The sequence below is a fragment of the Taudactylus pleione genome, unplaced genomic scaffold, assembly GCF_031769625.1.
Source record: "Taudactylus pleione unplaced genomic scaffold, aTauple2 ptg002543l, whole genome shotgun sequence".
NCBI lineage: Eukaryota > Metazoa > Chordata > Amphibia > Anura > Myobatrachidae > Taudactylus > Taudactylus pleione.
Genome location: NW_028286924.1, coordinates 125,789 through 149,298, shown reverse-complemented (window position 1 = coordinate 149,298; position 23,510 = coordinate 125,789). Strand labels below are relative to the sequence as shown.

Here is a 23,510-nt window from a genome sequence, read left to right as displayed (position 1 = left end):
CAACCTTGTAACTGTACAGCTTGGAGATCAGATTCCCAAGAGGCAGAGTAACAGTGCTGACCTAGCCACACTCCTAATAACCACACCCCTTACATAACACTCCACCAATCCTAACCTAATGTAAATCTGACCATAAAAACTAACACTCCCCTACCTAACTTTATTAACCCCACGCATCCCTGCCTAGGGGTTTATGTGCCCTCTGTTCTATCCGAACCTCGGTTATCTAAATGCCTGTTTCCAGATGTAATCATAAGTTGCTGTTAGTGTGCACTGAAGATAATGACTAGTATCAAAACCAAGTGTATGGATATGGCAAGATGCATGGGTGATTATGGGCCTTCTTTTTGTGGTGCACACAGGGCTGAAACACATGCACCTGATTTCTGTCCAACTCTGCATCAGACTTAATGTAATTTTAATATAATCGTGTGCCCATAAAGCTTCTTTATTTTTACATGCAAGCCCAGTTGCCTGACATGCACATTTCAAGGTGCTCTTGCTCTTCAAAATTACCTCTATAAAACTCTATGTACACACACACAGTAGAGATGTAATTGGCATCCTGGCGGTAATGATTCCGGCGGTCGGAATCCTGGCGATGAGTATTAGGGGTAGGGTTAGCTTTAGGGTTAGGCACTAGGGGGAGGGTTAGGCTGCAGGAATGGAGGGTTAGTTTTAGGCTGCATTGGTTTGTACAGGTATGCAATCTTGCAACTGCAATAGCTTGCCCCATGCAATTTCTGTTAATAGCTTTGTATTACAAGACTCCAAAGTCACTACTAAGGAATCATATTCTGGCGTAAAGTTTTGCAGCATCACCATTGCAACTTCCTCCTCATCTATTTGATTTGATGTCAATTGCTGAGAGAGAGACAGCATTTTATTTATATATTCATTTATATTCTAACATGAAATCAACTTTGTGCCATATAAAAGACTCCTCAGGTTGATTAATTTCATTAAACCTTTGTCTTCATAAGATGTTTGTAAAGCCACCCACATATCATGTGCAGTATTTTCCCTGTGTTTAATGTAATATACAGGTTGTTCCACAGCTAAGACTAAAGTCCCATGGCTATATCTATCTACATCATCTGGGTTAGGATTATCACCTGGATCATGGGTAACTTGCACATATCTTCCCTCTCTAACTAAATCTCCATGGAAAACTTTCATGCGGCATAGTTTTCTGAGCCCGTTGGTTTAATGAATTGCATGACTAAAGGACTTTTCTGTACTCACTCAGATCCCTTTATTTTGTGTTGCTGCAGCCTGCAGCTGCTGCATTTTATAGTAAGTAGGCTGCCACGGCCTTACGGGACGGTGCCCCGCTAATGCTATGGACTCAGAATCAGCCTCACTGTGTTAGTATCATATATATACACAATATACTTACATATTCTTACGAATCTCTGAGACATTTATGAATTTCGGGGAGTTCTCTGATGTCCAAATAGACTTGTCCAGCCTCTTGCATGCCCTAGTGAAGTGGGCAGTCTTCAGGCTGATTATGTCATTTACAGTGAATAATGTCCTCTAAGTCTCCGCCATAAAATGCCACAAATTGAGACTTTGTACAGTGAGACCAGGGCCACAATGATTCATCTGGGAGATTGTTGCAACACAGCAAGTATAATATATAGTATATAAATATCAGGAACATGCGGTCAGGGTAGGCAGAGCCTCCCCTGTCATACTTCCCGTCATGTTTGAGAGTTTTGATATAAAAACTGTGTTTTTAAACACGTGTGCCTCCCCAGCCAATGACCTCATCGCAAATCACTGATAGATAATATATATATATGATGTCATTCATAGCAATCAATTTACAATTATAATTGATTAGTCTACTAAAAGCTAGACTAAAGCTGCATACACACGGTACAATCTATACCACTGACTTTTCTTTTATCTTTCAAAGATATCTTTCAGTGAAGTCATTCTGCCACATCTCTGAACTGGCAAAGTTGACAATATCGTGCAAGTCGGCATGCATGTATTGGACGATCATAGATATCGTTCAGGCGGGAACGCGCATCGTTGGTGTTCACTGCATAAAAATGAATGATATAGCGTTGAACGATATCGTTATCGTTCATAGATATCGTACTGTTTGTACGCACCTTAATGCCGCGTATCCACTTGCCGACAATGAAGGACCGCACGATAACGATATAGTTATCGTTCAGACGTTTATTGTACTGTGCAGTGCCCACACTGAACGATATGTCATTCAGTGCAGGCACCTTCCCTCATCGTTGTACATGGTCATGGTAGTCCGGTTGACCGTCATGTTCGAAAATGACCAGTGGAAGCGCGCATCACTTGTTGTTTACAACATTTTACTGGACAATTTATGAACAACTAATGAGCAATTGAACGATAATGATGTTGTTATCATTCAATCGCTCATTTTAAGCGGCAAGGGATATGCACCTTAAGAAAAGCAAATGTCTTATTCGTATCTATTTGTGATATATCTACCCTGTTAATAAATCTTAATTATTTTTTTGTAATAAAAATATTTATTATGGATGGGAGGTTTTACTAGCTACAAGGACAGACTGTATCACTACAGATGTCCTGTGTGTTACCTGGAGCTCCCAAGGAGCTAAGAAGTTGTCTTCCTGTATGATTATCCCCTTTTGTATTCTTCCATTTTGCTGCCATTACTTCAGATTCTCTTTTTGTTTGTTTCCCTAATTCCATCTAGCAAGTCATCGTCTCCCTTTCGCCGGCTTCTCTGCGTTCTCTTCCTGATAACTGTCATCTCCCTTATCTAATTATACTCCTGTTACATACAGTAGGCACTTGATGCAACATTCCAAATCTGCACTGTGAGTGAGTAGTGTATGTAATGGATCCAGGGCATAGAAATAAATCAGAGATTGGAATACGCAGTGTCATACAGTATATATTCATTGTGTCTATAGCCGTGTCATACAGTATATATTCCCTGCTATTCTGTTTCATAAAAGTTCCAGTACTTTCCTGTTCTGACCTTACTGTACCTGGCAGGCACATTGTATGCACTATATGACAAATACAAATTCAATTATAACATAACTTCTTGAAGGGAATGTACTATATTTAGATCTATTCATTTTTTTTTTTAAATATATATTTTAGCATTTTTCCAAATTGTAAAATGTTTTTGGAGTTGGTTACAGAAAATAATACAGGGATGGAGAGACTAGGGTGCAATAGTACATATTCCATTTTCTTCTTGTTATTAAACTGAGATACAGTAATGTCTTCTCATAACATAACCTAGTTTAGATTTTTACCCAGGTTAGCTTAAGTCTAAAACAATGCTAGGAGAGATGAGGAGGAAGGGGCAATATAACAATTTGTAGTTCAGGGGTGGAGCAAGCTTTCTATCTCCTACCAGTGCAAAGACTCAGCTTGGTGCCCCATCCCTTCCTGTAGATAGCAGTCACCTTTGGTGTACTTGAATATACTGTAGATGTCAACATTGTAAAAACTTAAATTTTTGTAATGTGGGGGTAAGACCCAATTCATTACGGTGCCAGTGCCTGCAGTGGCAAACGCAGGATTTCCAGAGGGGGGTTTCCAAAGGCTTAATTTTAGAGTGGGTGTGGCCAGTCAATGATGAGGGCAGAATTAGTACTTAACCAGCTTTAATAAGCGTCATACAAAGTGTATTGTGTGTCATAATTCCAGCATATAGAGGACCAGTGATCACAATAAGCCATTATATACAGCAGTAGGCCATCCTGCCTGAGCTGAACGTATTTATTTTAGATGTAGGCACCATTCCAGACTATTGGAGCAAGTCCGGGAGCCTATTGAAGCAGCAGAAGAACCTAGCACTGCCCTGGACATACTGTATATGTACATATTGGGCTCTATAGCAGTGCATGTTTAACAGTGCATGCTTTCCAGATCTTCTAGTTGGTGCACAGGTTATTTATTACTGGCTGATACATGTTAAAAGATCCACAGGTGGTGCTAATTATTTCATTTGTGATACTGACAAGAACATGCAGCACTAGTAACAATCTATTATATTACTATTTCTATTGTGGTCATGGTGTGGGCTGGGGAGGGGGGTTTCCAGGCAGACAGAACCCCTTCCTGCATTTGCCTATGAGTGCCTGCTGTGTTTATTCTGTGGTTCTGGGGTGTGTTCAATTCTAAATGGAGCATGCAGGCTGTCTTCAATTTGAAATGGAGCATGATGGCTGGCTCTCCAGCAAATCCTCTTCTGTGCATGCGTGACTATGCAATAGCGGGAACCATCAATGGTAGCATCGTTTCTATCCATTGCTGGTTTTAGCTAAAACACCCATCGATGACAAACATGATGGCCATCCCTAGAGCAGCACCAGTGGCAGTAAGTTGGAGGCGGGGCTGTTCTATGTGCTGCTACAGCTGCTGATTGGCTGTCCAGAGTGTCTTTCACTCTGTCAGCTACCGCCACCAGCAGCATGCTCAAATGCAGCAGTGTGTGTAAACTGTGTATTGAAATGTCAGCATCACATACACACTCACAGACACAGACACACACGCGCATACACAATAAATGCAGCTGCCAGCAGCCACTCAGTGTAAAAAAAATCTTTGGAAAACATTGGGGGAGAAACCTAGCGGTGGTGAGAAAACATTGGATCCTCAAGATTGCAGGGTTAAGCATCGGACATTGTAACCATCTGACTGAAGGTCCCAATGAAACATCACATGATTCCCATACCTAGGCAGTGTCACAGTGCGTAGTGTCATTACAGGATCTGACAACTGCATCTTGCAGGAAGTTGGCCGGACCCAGCCATATTAAGGCTGAAGTTCAACTGTACTGTACCACACAATAGGGTAGAGGGACCACTGCACTCCCCCAATCCTCCCCAGATGCCCCAACACATGTCCCTTATAGGCGGTCCTGATACCTGCCAATAGGAACCGGAACGCTGCTGGCATGCCCCTTTTTCAATCACCCTGAGCACGTGTCCCAGCTGCCCTCCCTGGCTGCGCCCCTAGTTTGGTTAGTCAGAGTGGGGAGAACAAACATGTATGTTAGTAGAGGAAAGTTGATGTTACATTTTAATCCTTTATATGTGAGAAACTGAGTAGATGCACCAAATGGAGACCTGTAGTTAAAGATCATGCTGACCAAACAAGGGAAGTGATGGCACCCTATGTAATATATCTTTAACGTTTATTACAGTGCTGAAACATTTTAAATCAACCTGTTATAGAAAATTGTACCATCCACCATTTCAAGTTATCATCACAACCTTATGGAGAGCAACCATTGTCTTCATTCAAAATGTATAAGGTATACAGTAGATCATTGGCACATGCAGGGGGGGGGTATCTAAGTACCCAGGACGCAATTATTTTTATGGCCCCTCCCCCTCCCATAGACCTGCAAATCGCGACATGATTCCGTAAAGGAACCTGGCTTTACAATGCAATGTACCTAGCCTGCCCCCATCAAGAGCTGCTGCATCTTTTCTTGATAATGGACCCACTCACTTTGGCCGCTGACCATTATATCCTTCAAGGGCTTAATTGCAGAGAAGACCCCGCTATGCATTGGGACAGATATTTTTAGCAAATTCTGTGTTTGCCCCTGTAGGTATCAGGCACCCCAACACAGTCGTGCAGCTAGGAGAGGGCAGATGGGGACAGAGAGAGGGGGGCATTAGTGGGGGGAGCCAGAGTTGCTGCAATCACGGAGAGCGTGTGAGCAGGGAGGAAAGGCAGCCATCATAAGTTATCCCTTCCCAGGGGCCAATCCCCCATCACCCTCCAAAACAATAAATGTGCCTTATGGAATCAACACTCGATCACAACTTATCATTATTTTACATCTGAACATCTCTTTACAACAACTACTTACACCATTTTCTACATTTACCTGAGACTGCTGGTTCACACCTTAGCCAAACTCTTTAAATAGCCCTTGATGAAGTGGCCCATCAAACTTCACGTAAACTGAAATAACAACCATGGCATTCCACAGACGTCTACAAATACTGTCACGTAAAGTAGAATGTCAGTGGTGTAAATCTTACTCCTAATGACTTCCTCACATACTGTAAAATAGGAATCCACTCATTTGTCATCCTGACCCTCTGTCCACCCCATCTGTGTCACCCCTGTCTGTTTGCCCCTCCCCTGTAGAATGTAAGCTCTCACGAGCAGGGCCCTCTTCCATCATGTGATTTTTCTTCCTTTACGTATATTGTTATCTACTCTATACTCCTTACAACAGCACCTAACTCTTGCCATCCTGCTACTGTTGCAGCAATGTTTATATACCATATACTTGTCTTGCAATGTCTTGTACTGTATGTCACTGTTTTCTTGTTCTGTTCAACTGTTTCTGTACTTTGTTTCTGCAATATGTAAGGTGCTGTGGAACCTTTGTGGCGCCATATAAATAAAGGATAATAATTATAATAATAATTAAAGCCCTTTATGCTTCCTTATTTATACTAAAATTAACTCTTATAATAGGGCTCAATAAGCAACTGTGATAGTGCCTCTGCTATGATCTGTGATTTCATATCCAATAGCAAAATCACTGTCCAACGAAGTGGCGTCACTTGGTGACACCCAGTGCGCTGTACTAACCTTGTCACCCCTCCTATGGTTGCGTGCTCACGAAAGGGGCATTGACCTCATCCCAATGAAGACACACCCCCTGATGCAGGATGTTTTGGGGCATTACCACATGTCAACTCCCCGTTCTGATCATGCTGGTGGCTTGCCCAGTGCTCCAGGAGCTGCTGAGCAGCCCCCTGCCTCTGCTTGCTACTCGGTGACACAATCTGATGGGAGAGCAGCTCAGCTATTTTGATATCAACCGCTCGATGGTGTCACCCAATTCGGCCCACACCTACCACCCCCCCCTTCCCCCTTCCAGTCCAAGGGGGCAATTCAATTGAGCGCAAAATGAATAGCACCAGGAAGAGGCTCCTGGAGCTATTCAATTGACAGCGCTGTTAGCCTAACTAAAGGATTTCCTATCGCATTCTCCTGAGATGGTGACATCCGACCAAAGTGCCGGCTGCTATGCGCTTAGGCCCTGATTCAGACCCACTCGCGAGCGGCTGTCCGCTCGCAAGTGGGTCGATGGTCTGCACTGCGCATGCGCACGACGGAGGGAGCTCCGTCGTGCGCATGCGCTAGACGCTACGAGCGAAGGACTTTCCTTCGCTCGTAGTGTCTGATCAAAGGGGGCGTGCTGTCGATGTTGATTGACAGCACGCCCCCTTTGGTGGGCGTGCCGGGGGCGTGCCTGCCAAACGGAGGCGTTCCCAAGGGAACGCCTACCGTCGGAAGCCGGCCCCACTGGCATCACTAGTGATGTCAGTGGGAGTGATTTTGGCTCTGATAGAACCAAAATCACTCCTGGCCTTGCGGTTGAGAAACTCAACCGCAGGCTTCTGCACGCTTGTATATGCTGTGGGTGGTGACCCACAGCTATACGAGCGTCCAGGAGGAAGCTCCATAGTTATGAAGGTGGGCCCTGATTCAGAGCGAGCGCTCTGGTCAGAGCGTCCGGCTCTGAATCAGGGCCCTAGTGCGGCTCTAACATCGCAGCTGGCACTTAAGTCGGAAAATGCCAGTTATCGTGCCTAACCACCCAGATTTAGGCGTGCTAACCTGCATCTCCCGATAAGTGTCGACCGCATGGGAAACAATTGAGTAGCTCTGGGAACCCCTTCCCAGTGCTATTAGCATCACTTTCCAATAAATTGCCCCCAATGTCATATAAAGGAGTATCTCATTTTGAGATAATGGGCGAGATGTACTAAACTGAAAAATGCGATAAAACCCCTGAAAATAAAGTTTTCGGGTGTTTTACAGCATTTCCCATTCGTCCCGGTGGGGAACACCATCTTCATATGGCATTAGCCAATAGAAACCTATGGGCTTCTTATTGGGATGCCCCTGAGAGGGATCCAATCGGAGTCTATCCAAAGCTATTGCAAAGAACAGCTCTTATCGGGGGAGCTGTCCTTTGCGATTTTAATTGCATTTCTAAGTACATATCGGGGTAATTAACCCCGGTATGTACCCGATAAGAGGCGGGTTGTACCGCATCTCATGTGTGATGGGATGTAAAAGCAGAAAGTGGGGTATCTGGGTTGCAGGGGGTTTGTAGTGAAAGCAGAGGGAGTGTGTGACTGTAGATGTGGTGTTGGTAGTAAATGCGGGGGGGGGGGGGGGGGGAGATATGTGACTGAGTGCTCCTGGGCTGCTGGTAGTGATTACAAGTGGGGGGGAGTGTTTATTGGGTGCTGCTAGGGTTTTGGTAGTGAATGCAGGGGGAGGGGTTGTCTAGGTGTTTCTTGGGTTTTGGTAGCCAATAAAGGGGAGGGTTGTGTGTCTGGGTGCTGCTGGGCAGCTGGTGGTGAATGTGGAGGAAAGGGGCAGGTTGTCTGAGTGCTGCTAGTGGTGAATTAGTGAATGTGTGTCTCTGGGTGCTGCTGGTGTGTTTGGGGCATACTTGGGGGGATGGAATATGCATATAGTATATAGTGTTGTGGGGTGTTGGTCTAGGCACCTGGTATAAACTGATATGTGCCTTAAGCTTACAACAATATCTGAGGTGTGTGTAGTGGTTCTTAAAACTGTATATAATGAATATATGGGGTAAAAAACTAGGTGTACAATGTACACAAGGAGGTGTCCTTGCACTAGTGCAAAAACCATCTAGTTCTGAAAGCACAGGTACATAAGTGTAATTTATAATGGTACAGTGTTCTGAAAGCACAGGTACATAAGTGTAATTTATAATGGTACAGTGTTCTGAAAGCACAGGTACATAAGTGTAATTTATAATGGTACAGTGTTCTGAAAGCACAGGTACATAAGTATAATTTATAATGGTACAGTATAATATAATGGAGGGAAGAATTAGTAAACTCAACATAAAAACAACCCAGTGGCAGGAAGTATGTATTGCAGCCCCATGACCAGATTCATAAGATACTGCAGATGGGTGGGGGAAGTTCCATTACAATTATCAAGCAAGTGTTTATTTCACTAATTTAGATCCAATAATTTCACATGTCATTGTTTGTCTCAATATAGCATTACAACATAATCCTTTTTAGAACTAAAGTAAGAAATCTAGCTGGTTAATATAAATACAAATTACTAAGCTGTATGCAAGATAAAATGAAAGATTGCAAAAAGAGTACATTTGAAGCAGCCCTGTTATTACAGCCTGAAAAAATACTTATGAGAGCCAGATATTCCAAATAATACAGACTTCCACAATCTCTATCATATAGTTTACTACGAATACCATTTTACACCAGAGCTAAAACCCAGGTAATTGCTGGGTCTACCCGGGTCGCCGCTAAGTGTAAAAAGGTCCCTGAAAAATAGCCCAGGTCAATTGACCCGGCAATCCGACCCAGGTAGCTACCAGGGTCAGACCCAGGATGGACCTGGGTAATGGTGCAGTTATCCGACCTGGGTCATGCCTAAAATTAGCTAATTGGGGGTTGTGGAGCAGTCACCTCCCACTTTTTATGACCTCACAAGTTTAGCAGGGCAGACCTGGGTTCAGTGTGAATGGGGCTGACCTGAGAACAACCCAGATCGATGGTGCGGTGTAAACGGTGTCTGACCTTGGTTTGACCTGGGTTGGAACCATGTCTGAAAACCCAGGTCAATGTCTAAAAATAGGTATAATTGATACAGTGGCGTCACAAGGCGGGTGCGGGGGGTGCGGCCCGAGGGGTGACACCAAGGTGCAGGATCCCCCTCAGTGACAGGAGCCGGGTGCTGCACTATAGCATTAAGTGCAGCACTCGGCTCCTGTCAGTGAGGGAGCCAGCACTGCCCATGCCCGCACCCCCCGCCGGGCATCACCCCATTGATACCTAATGTATCATTTTGTTAACCACGGCCACGAGCCGGGTTCGCGCCGCGAGGCCACGCCCCTCCCGAAGGCCCGCCATGCGACGCCACGCCTCCAACACACCCCCTCCCGAAGGCCACGCCCCCATTTCGGCAGGTGCAGAGCGCATGGCGTCCCTCCCCGCACCGGGTGTCACCGTGGGGAGGGACGCCACTGAATTGATAACCTCGATCTGTTATAGTAGTCTCTGAAGTCTATATGGTTTTGCTGTCATCTAGTGGTCACTTTCAAATTTTATTTTTACTCATAACCTCAATTATAATAGTGTGTTCACATTTGGCTTCAGCCTCATTTTTTCTGATATAACAACCCTTACTGCCATAGCTGCAAGTTGCAATTGAGTCTTTTTTTAACTGAGACTAGTCAGCGGGTTGCAGGTGAAAATTTAAAATGGCACCCACAGTCAGTGCCATGCTTTACACGGGCATTCTGTACACTGAGTGTGGGTGCAGTTTTAAATTTTCACCTGCAACCCGCCTGGAATTATACAAGCCGCTGCTTCATAAATAAAGCCCCTGGCATGAAAAAGAGACAGAAGACTGTTCTTGGGGCACACTTGTAATAGTGAAGAATTATTAGCTAAAATGTAATTTTTATTCGGAATAATAAAATAGGTAGGATCATTTTTCCAATTGGGAGAAAAATTAGCAACTCTTAATAAAAAATAAAAAAAAGGAGTTTATAATATAAGCACCCTTTTAGTGCTTATTATATTATTGAATTATCATTTGTATATCTGGCAATAAAAATGTTATCTCGTATCTGTGTTACTTTAATATTGTCACAAAAATTGTTATAGTAAGTCATTACAATGTATATCATTGATCAGAGTGTGTGTCTTATTCCTCTATAATTATCAGGTTGGATAGTTGCCACTTTTTGTTAGAGGAATAGTGGTCATACACATAAACACGATGTGAAGTAAAAAATATATTTCTGAAGCGAAAATGTAAAAATGCATCATCTGAAACGGAGAAATAACATGCTAAATTGTATATTATTGTGAGTGATGCCAATATGGTCACTAGGTAGAGCTGTTGCACAATTTATGGGAGTTAGAAAACTGCTTTTCTGAATCATATCACAGAAAACCTGATTTAAGGCCTGTACACAATGTCCAGCAGGGCCGTAGCTAGGGTAGTGCGGCCAGTGCCATGGCACAGGGCACCACAGGTCAGGGGGCGCCGTGTGGACCTGTCAAATTTCTGTTTATTATGATTCTTGATTGTAGATTCCTCTTATTTCATCCTCAGCATCTCCTGGCCTCTCCTATCTCTTCCCTGGCGCTTCCCCATGAAGCCATGGACCTTTTATGGGTGCATTATATCCCTTTGAAAAATGAGGGGGCGCCAATGCTCTTTCTGGCACAGGGCAGCAAAAAGTCTAGTTACAGCTCTGCTGTCCAGTGAGCATTATCGCCAACGACGGACCCAGCGGGGGTGCCAGCATCGAAGCACGACGGCAGGGGGAGGGGGGTTTCGGGGGGCTAAATGATATCCCCAGATTGAGCTGCATGTACAGACGACTGGGGATATTGTTAATGACCGGCGGGATCGCGCATTGTTTGTTGTTACATACCAGTGTCACCCAATATCACTTAGGATCCAGATGATCTACAATAATTGTCCACACATTGGTATATATATTTCATCATCAATTAGGAGTTAAGTTTTAGCAACACACAGGCATATACATAAATAGACATCAGCAGTTATAGCAAAATGGACATCAGCAGTTATAAATAAAATACTGACACATATGATCTATAAGAGTTACATAATGGATGATAATTATAGCATGAATAACAGATGCATTTTTAAACAGCATTATAATCTTATCTTACTTAGGGGCCTATTCATGATGTTAATTATAGGGTCCGAACGGACCCCGATAATTAACATTCTAATTCGCCGCGGCCACCGGAGCAATTCAGCATTGCTCCAGCGTGGTGGCAGCTGATGTGAAATCAACTGCCCCCGCGAGTGGCTGTCGGAGCAGTGACGGCAGTGCGCATGCGCGACCTACAGGTCACGCATGCGCACACGAGCCCAGACGTCCAGCGGAAGGAGCCGGACAGGGGCGGAGGGATCCGAAAGGATCCCTTCTCGCAACCCGGACCTTCTTCCCATAGGGAAGAGTGGGTAGCAATCCACAAGTGGGGGTATTCGCCATCTGAAGATTGTGAATGCTCCCGCAGTCAAGCTCCGAAAATATAATATTTTCGGAGCTTGATGAATTCTGTCTCCATACTAGTGTATGGGGACAGCGGGCCATTCCGCAAACGGCAAGGGAAGTAGGAGATATCTGTGATATCTCTTGCTTTACCTTCTTAATGAATGGCCCGAATACTTAATTTTCACAATTGCAGGAGAAAATGTGCTTTTTCACCTGCTTTTGTGAAAATTAAGTGATGATGAATAAGCCCCTTAAGCATCATGCATCACAGTTAGCAGGTACATATGTATTCAAACATCTTGTGTGAAAGATGGTTGTACTGAGTGTATACAGAGAGGCACAGGGTGTAACAGCTGTACTATTTCTGCTGCCTCACTGTGGGCCTGATTCAGCAACGATCATAACTAACTTTATATTGTGCCCCCAGTAGTAGTCCACCCCCTATGCAGTGCCCCCAGTAGTGATCCCCCCTATGCAGTGCCCCTTATACAGTGCCCCCTGTAGTGATCCCTATTTAGTGCCCCCAGTAGTGGTCCCCCCAGTGCAGTGGCCCTTGTGCCCGCAGCAGTAAGCCCCTTATATAGTGCCCCCAGTAGTAGTCCCCCCATGCAGTGCCCCCAGTAGTGGTCCCCCTTATTCAGGCCCCCAGTAGTGATCCCCCCTATCCAGTGCCCTTATACAGTGGCCCCTGTAGTGGTCCCCAGTAGAGGTCTCCCCTCCCGATGCAGTGCATCCAATAGTAGGTCCTCCCCAGTAGTAGTTCTCCCCCCCCAGTAGTGCCCCCAGTAGAAGTCCCCCCCCCCTCCCGCAGTAGTGACCCCATTAGTAGTGCCCCCAGTAGAGCCGACAAACACCTCCTCCCGGGCTGGCACACTCTGCATTATGGGAGAGACGTCATGACGTCTCTCCCATTACCCACTGCAGGAGCCAGAAGGCTCCAGCCTCGCTCTTGCAGTGGGCGCTGCAGCAGTCAATGAGAGTCTATCTGACTCTCATTGGCTACTGATTAACACACACATCGCTGCCGGGCAGCGGCGATGTGTGTGCAGCAGCAGCCTATGAGAGTCTGTCTGACTCTTATTGGCTGCTGATTAACACACACTTCGCCGCTGCGCTGGCAGCGACGTGTGTGTAAAAATGCACAGCCTGAGCCCGCCTCCCACCCTCTGCCTCGTGCTATTGGGTAAGCACTCAGGGGGAGGGAAGGGGCTTGGCTGTGGAGCACAGGACCAGCACTGGGCGGTCCTGTGTAAATGTGTAGTGCTTACCGCACTCATTGCGGTCGGCACTACACTGGGTAACTAGGCCGGGCCGTACCCCATGAGGCCACACCTCCTTTTCGGGCACATGAAGGGGAGCCATTTGGCGCACTGGGTTTCACCAGCCTCGGTGATGCCACTGCAGCAGCTACACACATTAGCCAAAAGTAAGTGTTTCCAGGTGCTGCTGAAGTAAGCTTGATGGTGATAGTGATTACTCTCCTACAACCTGATACACATTTGACACTTACAGGCAGTGAATGTCTGATGGCCAAGAAACACCAGGAGGAGTTATCAGTAATAGCAAGTTACTAAAGGTAATAGAGACCTTAATACAAAGCTCTAACACCTCTCCTGTGACAGGGTAGCAGAGTAAGCTCATCCTGTCATAATAAATTGTTGAGAATGGAAAGCGCTATTGCGCAGAGGGCCTGATTCAGAGGGAACACCTCCGTCTGGGCAGCCACGCCCCCGGCACGCCCACCAAAGGGGGCGTGCTATCACTCACCATCGACAGCACGCCCCCTTTGTAGCAAGACCCATAGCGACGGCTTGCCCGTCGCTATGCGGGTCTCACGCATGCACACAACGGAGCCGGCTCCCTCGTGCGCATGCGCACTTGGCCAACATCGACCCGCTTGCGAGTGCTCAGCACTCGCGAGCGGGTCTGAATCAGGCGCAGAGTCCCCTATGTTGACACCCTAGGGAGGTTTTATTCCCTATTCCAAGATGGCCGCTGATCTAGTTACTGTGCATGTGCTGCACCATCTTGTTACTGTGTTAAGATTCACAGCGGGAGATATTTGTTTCCAATTAGCTCACTTGAGACCTGGTATTACCACTGACCAGAATGCTGCATCCTTGCACTGCTACTGTCCTCCGCATACACTCACCAACTGGCAAGTTGTACGTCACCCTGCTCTGCTCAAACTCCATTCCTATATCCATATACCAGTGTGTGTAAGAGTGAGTATGGCTTTACCCATTATATTTTCAATAAAACCACTTCACTGGTCAAGCAACTGTGCTGTTCTTGGTCTCAAGGCATCCACTGTTGTGTACAGAAACTCTGCTATACCATAAAACCATGTACACACATTTTTCCAACATAACTGTTATTACAAAGTAAAAAAAAAAAAAAGCACATAAAAAACACAAAAAAGAATTGGGTGAAGGAAAATGCACTTTAGCTTGGATGGTCTGATTATATTACAAGATTTTAACACATGAAAGCAGTGAGGTGTAGCTGTCAATTTATACTGCACAGACATAAAAGTATAAATGCAAAATTTATTAAAATATATATATTATTACTGAATGATTATTTCTTTTGAGTAAAGATAGCTATATTACACGAAATTTCAAATGACCCGCTATGACTATATTATATGATAGTTATATGTACTCTGCTCTGTGAGGCCCAGATGTTATTTCTTCAAATACGTGTAATTTATTAAATATAACCAACTCTGTGTGGCCATGTTCAACCATGATTGTATTTTTGGTGTTCAGTGCTTTAAATGACAATAAAAACTTAAAAAAAAAAAACATATATATTACAATAACTAATCAGAACTACTTCTGTAGCCTCATTATAATTGGGAGAAGCATCACAGTTTATCAAACCAAAAATAATGAAAAGTATGAGGTACAGTACCTGTCATGTTGCCTCCAAAACAGTGAGGGCAGTTATTTCTGTGACCGGAAACACTAGCCATGTACAGTAAATACAACCTAAGTATTCACTGGACAAGCAGCGACACCACTGAAAACTACACTTTAAAATGGCTGCCTCCTTGTATGTAGATGGCACTTGTATACTGCAATAATAACTCACTCTTGAAATAGAAAACAGTTGATGGAGAAAAACACAAAACGGGAGAAATGAAAAATGTCACATATTAATGGCTATGCAAGATTCAAAAAAGCCACACATGTGACAAAGGAGAGCTGGAGATGGTGGTGGTACCCCGAGTATAGGAGATCTGCATATCAGACATTCAGTCCTGCCGAACCTGAAATGGAAGGAGATTGTAAAAGACTGTAGGAGAGCACAAGCAATGCGAAATGATACCAGCTTGGTAGATACCTGTAATGTTGAGGACACAAGAAGGCCTCTCTACCCATGATGGCGAAATGTGCCCCACATAAGACACAGCTCTGCTTGTTCAGAAACAGCTACAGAGAGACAGAAGTGCATGTATTACTTACTGACAAACATAAGGTAGATAGAAGAACAGGGATGTAGACATTAGGTGGACATCACATTGTTACAATGTCGACAGCCAACAAGTCAACATTCTCAGAATGTCGACATTAGCATTAGGCACTAGGCAGAGATAAGGGTTAGGCCTCGGGTTAGGGTGAAGCACTAGTGGAGTGTTGGGTAATAAGTGGCCCTCCTGCTGCTGTTGAATTATTGTCCCTGCCAGTTTTAGCATTCGTTGAAAGCAAAACTGTGGCAGGGCATGCTGGGATGTGTAGTCCCACAACAGCTGGCAGGTCGCTTATTGTCCACCTATGCATTATGGGTTGGGTATGGGATCCTGACAGTCATAATCCCAACACTACAAGGTAAACTCCTTACCCCTACCCCTCCCTCCCCAAAGCCTAAACCTAACCTCCTCCCTAGTGCCTAAACCTAAACTCCCCCTCCCCGCACCATAAACCTTACCCTCCCCCTTAGTGCCTAACCCTTCTCCTAGTGCCTAACCCTAACCCCTAACTCTAAACATACCCCCCGATATTTACCTTTGGTATGCCGGCAGTCGGGATACTGGAGAGAGAGAAGTAGGGGTTAGGCGAGGAAAACTCAACACAATGCTGGCTTATCAATGATCTGACCTGGAAGTTATGGTCACATGACCACCAGAAGCCGTGCTGGAGCTGTCAGGAGCAGGTAAGTGACCACTGGGCCACCAGGGACGATATGTTGAAATTCTAACATGTCAACATTTAGTTGTATATGTATCAAAGCTTGATGTGATATAAAATTGCGAGATATATATCACCAACCAATCAGCTTCTAACTTACATTTTGCAGGCTGTGTTTTAAGAAATCATAGTTTGGAGCCGATTGGTTGGTAATACAGTATATATTTCCAAATTTTATCTCACATCAAGCTTTGATACATGTGCCCCTTAATCAGTGTCTCCATGATGAATGTGTACATGATGACTGTCGACATATAATTCCACACCCAGAAGAACAAGATTTTAACTAATATAACAAATCAAAACTGTAGTAACATGGTTGGAAATATACAGTAACAACTGAATCACCAAAAAAATGGTAGAGGAAATGGAGATCAAGGACATAGAATATTTGAAAATATTTAGAAGTTCAATGTCTACGTATTTAACCCACCTGCCCAAATGCTCCGGTCTTCATTGAACACATGCCACAGATCATAGCTGGAGACCTGGGGAATCCATCCCTGCACATGTGGGAGCAACGTACCACCTACACAACACACACAACAAATAGTGAGCTTTTCTTTCACATACCTGATGACGGTAGCAAGCACACTATGTAGGCAAAAGTGATTGGACATCCCCGCACAAGCGAAATGCATACCATTGCACAAGAGTTCCAAATGGCCTCTAATGTGGAGGTTTCGACAAAAACACTTCGTAGGGAGGCCCATGCACTTGAAGTTCTACAGAAATCATCAGAATGACAATTCCACCTGTCATGTTTCCAGGGCGCCGATGGACTGGTATTCAGAATATTTGGTAACCCAGATGGACTGGCCAGCTCAGAGTCCAGATATTAACCCCATTGAGAACCTCTGGGATGAATTGGAGCGACGGGTGGATTCTTGGCCAACTCGACCTTCTTCAGTGTCACAGTTGGTCACGGTACTTAAGGCAGATTGGCAAAACATACCGCCTGCTGTTGTCCAGGAACTTGTGTAGAGTTTGCCAAGAAGGGTGTCTGCAGTAATCACTGCACGTGGTGGACCTACAAAGTACTAACGTCAATAAAATCTCATTGATCTATTTGTTGTCAGTGTCCAATCACTTTTGTCTACATAGTGTATAAGAGCTAGAGATTTTGCCACCAAGTAAACATAATTCCTAATAAGTCCTTGGTCTTTACACAGGTATCTGCTCAGGTGCGATCTTATCTCACCTCCTGTTTGTAGTCTGAATGTGTTGCTGCATGTTGGCATTTGCCTACTTATGTCAGCAAGTACTGGACTTAAAAGTAGATTAAATGCAAATAATAAAGCAACAGGTATTTCTGCTATTTTATGCTGCTGTCAATAAGTTTATCATTACTGACATGGATTGTTCCTGACCTTCTCTGTGACTTTGAACTTCAGCTTGTATTCAGACCTGGAACTTGTGTTTACCCTCCAGAACCCTGGCCAGTCCCGACTACGTCCATATCTCGATATATTGTCTCCAGGTCTGAGCAAGGTTGTGACATGTGGGCGTCTTATTACTACTTGCAGAGCTCCCTGGTGAATTCCCATTAGCTAATAGACTCTGTGCCACAAGTGAGCCAGCAACATCACCATAGCCAGTGCAAGGGGGCAATTAGCTATTGTATATTAATCATTCATCAGCCAACAATAGTTTACTAATGCACATGAACAGTGGACATCTGAAGCTTGTGCATGCGCAAATGAGCACTGCACTGACCACTCCATCCTGGTGTCCACAGCAGAATGGACTTCAGCAGCCATCGGAAAGAAGCATGCAATGGTCACCACCATAGTAATCCTGTCATTGTATGGGAAAAGCATTTCCAATAGATCGGGAACATTGTTGGTTGCCACCCATCAGTTTATAATTGCAATACCTGTATCTTGGCATCATCAAACTCTGTGGCATCTGCTAGATATACGCCTTTATCTGACCTTTATTTAAAAATGAAACTCATTTTGCAAATGGGGAAGATCATGATTTTTAATTACCTTTAGGTATTGTGCTCGGGTGTGAGCTTGGATGGCACGTGCTCGAGGGTCCTTTCTCAGGAAGTTTACTAGTCGTCCATTCAGTGTAGCTTGCTGCAGCAGGCGTGGTAGCTGATACACCACCGTGGCATCATCTGTGCAGTTGTATTCATAATAATCTGCCAAACTGACTAAGTACAACTGATGAGAATTGTCCGGATTAAGCAGACATTGCTCCACTGCCTGTAGCCAGGAAAATGGGCTATTAATGAAATTGAATAAAGACGATTCATATTTTACCAATTGTACATACACAAAAAAATGTATGTAGTAAAATACAAACCTAAAGTGTAAAAAAATCCACATAAAAAATGTGTCCTCATACATCTAGCCTCAATACATCTAGCCTCAAGTGAGCTGCCAGGTCCCATGCTACTCTGGTAGCGTTGGGAGTCTATTTCTGCTAAAAATGCGTCTAAGGCGCAATGCGACTAGGATGCACCAGCAGACAATAACCTGAAATGAGCATGTGAAATGGCCCTACAGCCTACAGGTCAATTTATCTAAGTCCCTCACTGCCAGCTTTTGAAGATATAGGGCCTCATTTAGAGATGTTTGAAGATCTTCGCATGCGCAGGATCTGTACTGCTCATGAGCTCTCGCAGTTCCTCAAAATTTTTAGAAGCTTTAGTAAACCTACACCATTGTATCAATTTAACCCAACAAATATGTAGCATATTTAGAAAACCACCAGCTAACATATATAATCTACCAAGGAGCGGCACATCCAATTGGACATGAGGTTTTACCTGGAAAAAATTATGTGAACTTCACAACCAATTTTGGATTGCCGCGGGTATAGGCGCTCCTGATACCCGCAGTATCCAACTAAAAAAAAACTGGGCGCAGGTTTTTGCGAGCAAGCTCCCGCAGCAGGGGATTTTTTTTTTTTAGACTAAGGACAGCTGCGACTAAGGACTACACTGCACCCACTGTGTGTGGGAGTGGGTGCAGTGTAGTGCAGAGTGTGCGGTTACAGCGATAATGTAGTGCAGGTAGAGTGTGGGGGGAGCAGGTGTAGGGTTGGGGTAGTGGGGTGCATGGCTAGGGGTAGTACCTGTCCTGTGCCTGTCCGGTCCATGGAAGCAATCTGCGATGCTGGAAGCTGGAGAAGAGAACCGGAGGAGGGAGAGAGCGCTGCAGAAGGGGGTTTTATTTAAGGACTAATAAAGCTAATTGGAATGTTCAATTGCTTAATTAGTCAATTGCCAGAGGGGTCCAGAAGCAAGTCCAGACAATGTTTCCTTAAAATAAGGATTTTTTTCAACATGGAGAGGCAGAGACACCCCTTTACCTTGTAGGTTCAAATGGGCCTTACCTGTGTTTGACAACTTACTGACCCCTCCACTAGGAAAACGCTGCTGTTCTCAAAAGCTGCTACCAAATACAGATGTGTCCACATATATCTTACTTCCTTATGCAGTAAGTTGAACATGTCGTGGCGTGACATGTGGCTTCTTATCCTCAAACGAATGCAAATAGAATGCACAGGCAGCTTCTGCTGATTGAAATTATATGCAGCATGCCTATATTCTGTGGACGACTGCAGGTGTATCTGCATGCGAAATGTTACGTCACAGTGTCACAGCCGCATATCATTTCAATCAGCAGAAGCTGCTTGTGCGTCCTTTTTGCATCACTTTGCGAATAAGAAGTATTTGAAGGTAAAAAGTTGCACAATAAGACGCTTAGGTCTACAGGGACAAATGGTTGACAGTGACAAAAGGTAGACACAAAAAAGGTTGTCATGTTCAAAAGGTCAACAGTGTCAAAATGTCGACACAAAAATGGTCAACATTGCTTTTTGTTGTTTTGTTTGTTTGTTTTCTAGCCCTAATCTTCACCTTAACCATCCCATTGGTGCCTAACCATAACCCTCCTTCCGATGCCTAACCCTAACCGTCCCTTCTAGTGCCTAATACTAACCTACCCCTCCTGATGCCTAATACTAACTGTCAGGGTAAGTACCTAACCCTAACTGTCTGGTAAGTGCATAACCTTATCCCTAAAAAATAAATAAAAATAGTGTTGACTATTTTTTTGTTGACATTTTGACCCTGTTGACCTTTTGTCCCCGTCTGTCTAACAACTGTGGTCTTAATTGGTTTAAAAAAAAACAACAACTTTAGACCTGCTCTGGAGGCGCTTAAAAAAAAAAAAAAAAATCAAAACCCTGCACTCAATTGAATACCAAAAATCTTGCACCTGTGAGAAAAACCCAGCAGGTGCAAGATTTTTTATAAACTTGCACCTAATTGAATATGCCTTTAAGTATATATAATCCTTACTTAGCCAATATTACCTTTGCAACACTGCCATGAAAGAAGCTAAGAGTGTCTCTCCCTCGATTGTCCCGGCTTGTTCGAAGAAGACATCTTAATGTTCTGCGGAGTGCGGCCCAATACATGGTAGGTATTTCTACCCCACCTTCTAGAGAAGACATTGCTCCCTGTAAGTCTCTCTCAGCTACACCCTCCTGACAGCATTTCACCAGGCAAAGTAGCTATTTAAAAAAAAAGAAAAAAAAGAACACAAATAATGCCAATGACATTGCTGTAAGATTACTCTATGGCGGTACTCGTTGTTGCCTTGTCGGAGAAAACATTCACAAAAAGTCAGTCCTTTACCTTTTTAACTCGACAACTCTGATCTTCCTGTACCAGTCTCTGAATAATACTTTCCAGCAGCCCTTGCAGTGTATCAGGAATCCCCATAATCTTCTTGGTGAGCATCTCAAACACACCAAAGACACGCAGCTCCTCGCAGACAAGAGACAACCACAGAGGGTTGGAGGAGGAAGACTTCTGCAGAAGCTGGTGAAGCTGCTCAGAACTCAGTGTCTACATGAAACAGGGGAAGGATAGCAAATAGACAGTAAGTTCACATTAGTATTAGTGATATCTAGTAGTCATCAAGATATCCAACAAAACACTTAATATGCATTTAAAACAAAGAAGGGTCCAATTGTAAATGCAGACTGCCTCTCATGCCACTGATTACTTCCTCCCACTCCCGCCTCCAAGACTTTGCCCGTGCTGCTCCCCACCTTTGGAACGCTCTCCCTCTCCATCAGACTCTCCACCTCTCTACAATCCTTCAAACGGGCTCTCAAGACCCACTACTTCATCAACGCTTTCCAGCTCTCATCCTAACTTGCTACTACATGTTCCCTTCTCCCTATCTTTCCCATCTGTATCATGCCCGTCTGTCTGCCCCTCCCTTTGAGAATGTAAGCTCTTGCGTGCAGGGCCCTCTACCCTCTTGTGCTTCTCCTTACTTTATATTCATCTACTAGGACACCTAACACTTGGTGCATATGATTTGTTGCTTAATTGGGTGTTATGGCCACCTATGTATCAATGTATATTATCCATGTCCTTGTCCTTCATTGTATTGTATTTTACTGTAAGTTACTTTTTGGTTAAGTACCTTGTAAGGCACTGCCGAACACTTGTGGCGCCATATAAATAAACAATAATAATAATAATAATAAGAATTGTTGTTTGGATTAAATTGAACTAACACTAAATCTATGGTAACGGAGGTGGAATTTGCGCAATTTGAGTGTAAAGTATACTGCCTTTCCTACCACTGCTATATACAGTATACCTGCTTATTCTAACTGTACTGTATGTAAGTGGACATGGCTTGTATTTTTTTGGTATACAATAAAATCTTACCTAAAAAACACCTCTCTTATTTATATGAATGGATCATGGACTGTCATTAACACCAACCCCAAATATACACATCATTCTGTTGGATGTACACATCACTATCTATCTATTGCTAATAACCAATTAAGTTACTGTCACTTTACTGTACTGTAGTTTGGTCAATGAGGACCTGATGCAAGTAAAATAGTTTTACTTATGCGCATGCATCTCAGTGGTCACCGCAGGCGGATGCAGAACAGAATGCATTGAGAGCCATGCAGGTTCAGGTTGCTCAGAAGTCCGATAGTGCGGTTGATGTTTGCTCGATGGTGCACCTTTGTGTGTGACGCAGCAGATTAGAGCTGCAATCCCTTGAAAATGTTGCTGCAATAATAATCTAATGATCTATCTCCTGCAGCTACTACCCCTTGCTCTTCTCAGAACTCTCTATTGGCATCCTGTAAGCCTATAGTATAGAGTGCTTCTACTTGCATACAAAGCCTTACATCCCATTGCTCCTCCCTACATTTCTGTACATATTTCTATAAATAAACCAGCTACCTTCATTCTACACTTTCCTATACCACTACTCTATCCTAACTGAGGCCCTTTCACTTGCTGTCCTATCCCCAGAAAGCATCTATTACTCAGGTGTTTTTTTCTCAATGCTGCTTTTTGTAAGTTCTGTACTGAATGGTTTGATTCCATGTTTTATGATCTCTATACATTACAGTCCTGCTGTCACCTTGCTATAGCGAGACAGGTATAAGACTGCCAGACTTTGTGCGGTCTCTCGGGAAAGATTATCCAGATCTAAACAATAAGGTGAAGGCCCATTTTGGAGTGCAGAGGTTGGGGTACAGCTGATGACACATTTATAAGGCAGAGGAAGAAATTCTTGGGTGCTCAGCCAAGACAGAAGATCAGAGGCATCAGATGGGATAGAGAGCTGTAAAAAGAAAATATTGCTAAATATGGAAATTTGAGAAATTGGTACACAGCTGTGCTAGTATTCATAAATAGGGACTTACACACAAACACACATTTCTAGAAGTTCTCATAGCACTGAATATTTTTCTTGTACAGAGTGTACTTTCTGAATCCATTGTTTGTCAAGTGTCATCTTAAAATGGTCTTGTACATCTACACTGCTTCTCTAAACAGCAAGCCATTTCTGCAGCTCCTTCCACTATATGCAATGCCAGCTCAATATTGCAGTGTGCATGGCCCATAAACATCAGTGACGTGTGGTGAGGTAAATGGCTGGGGAGGCACTGGCTAGTATCAGAGACAGGTTTACATATATATATATATATATATATATATATATATATAAACCCAAAGGTTCATGTGGGCATTATACAAAGGTGCAGCAGTATATAGTGCTGGAAATTTGGTGTGTTTTGATCAGGTATGTGCGGAAAAGGTAGATAGGGGAGGCAGTGCCTCACCTGCCACACACTTTTTACTCCAGAGTTTTGACTATAAAAATGATTAAAATAATACAAAGATGATTTATAATATTTTCTATACATTTTTCTTATAA

At 43.9% G+C, this 23,510-nt stretch overlaps 1 protein-coding gene across 1 annotated transcript in view; it reads right to left on the bottom strand.

The window, feature by feature from the left end:
* Positions 1-14,665: 14,665 nt before the first annotated feature.
* LOC148431267 (telomerase protein component 1-like) overlaps positions 14,666-23,510 on the bottom strand; it is a 28,957-nt gene continuing 20,112 nt past the window's right edge. Inside the window, exons 9-15 of the mRNA XM_088466137.1 lie at positions 22,710-22,913; positions 20,936-21,148; positions 20,611-20,811; positions 18,270-18,491; positions 16,712-16,807; positions 15,434-15,522; positions 14,666-15,359 (exon numbers count right to left, since the gene is read on the bottom strand). Of these exons, the coding sequence (XP_088322263.1) occupies positions 15,239-15,359; positions 15,434-15,522; positions 16,712-16,807; positions 18,270-18,491; positions 20,611-20,811; positions 20,936-21,148; positions 22,710-22,913 (1,146 nt within the window). The 3' untranslated portion in view covers positions 14,666-15,238. The remainder of the gene's footprint in view (positions 15,360-15,433; positions 15,523-16,711; positions 16,808-18,269; positions 18,492-20,610; positions 20,812-20,935; positions 21,149-22,709; positions 22,914-23,510) is intronic.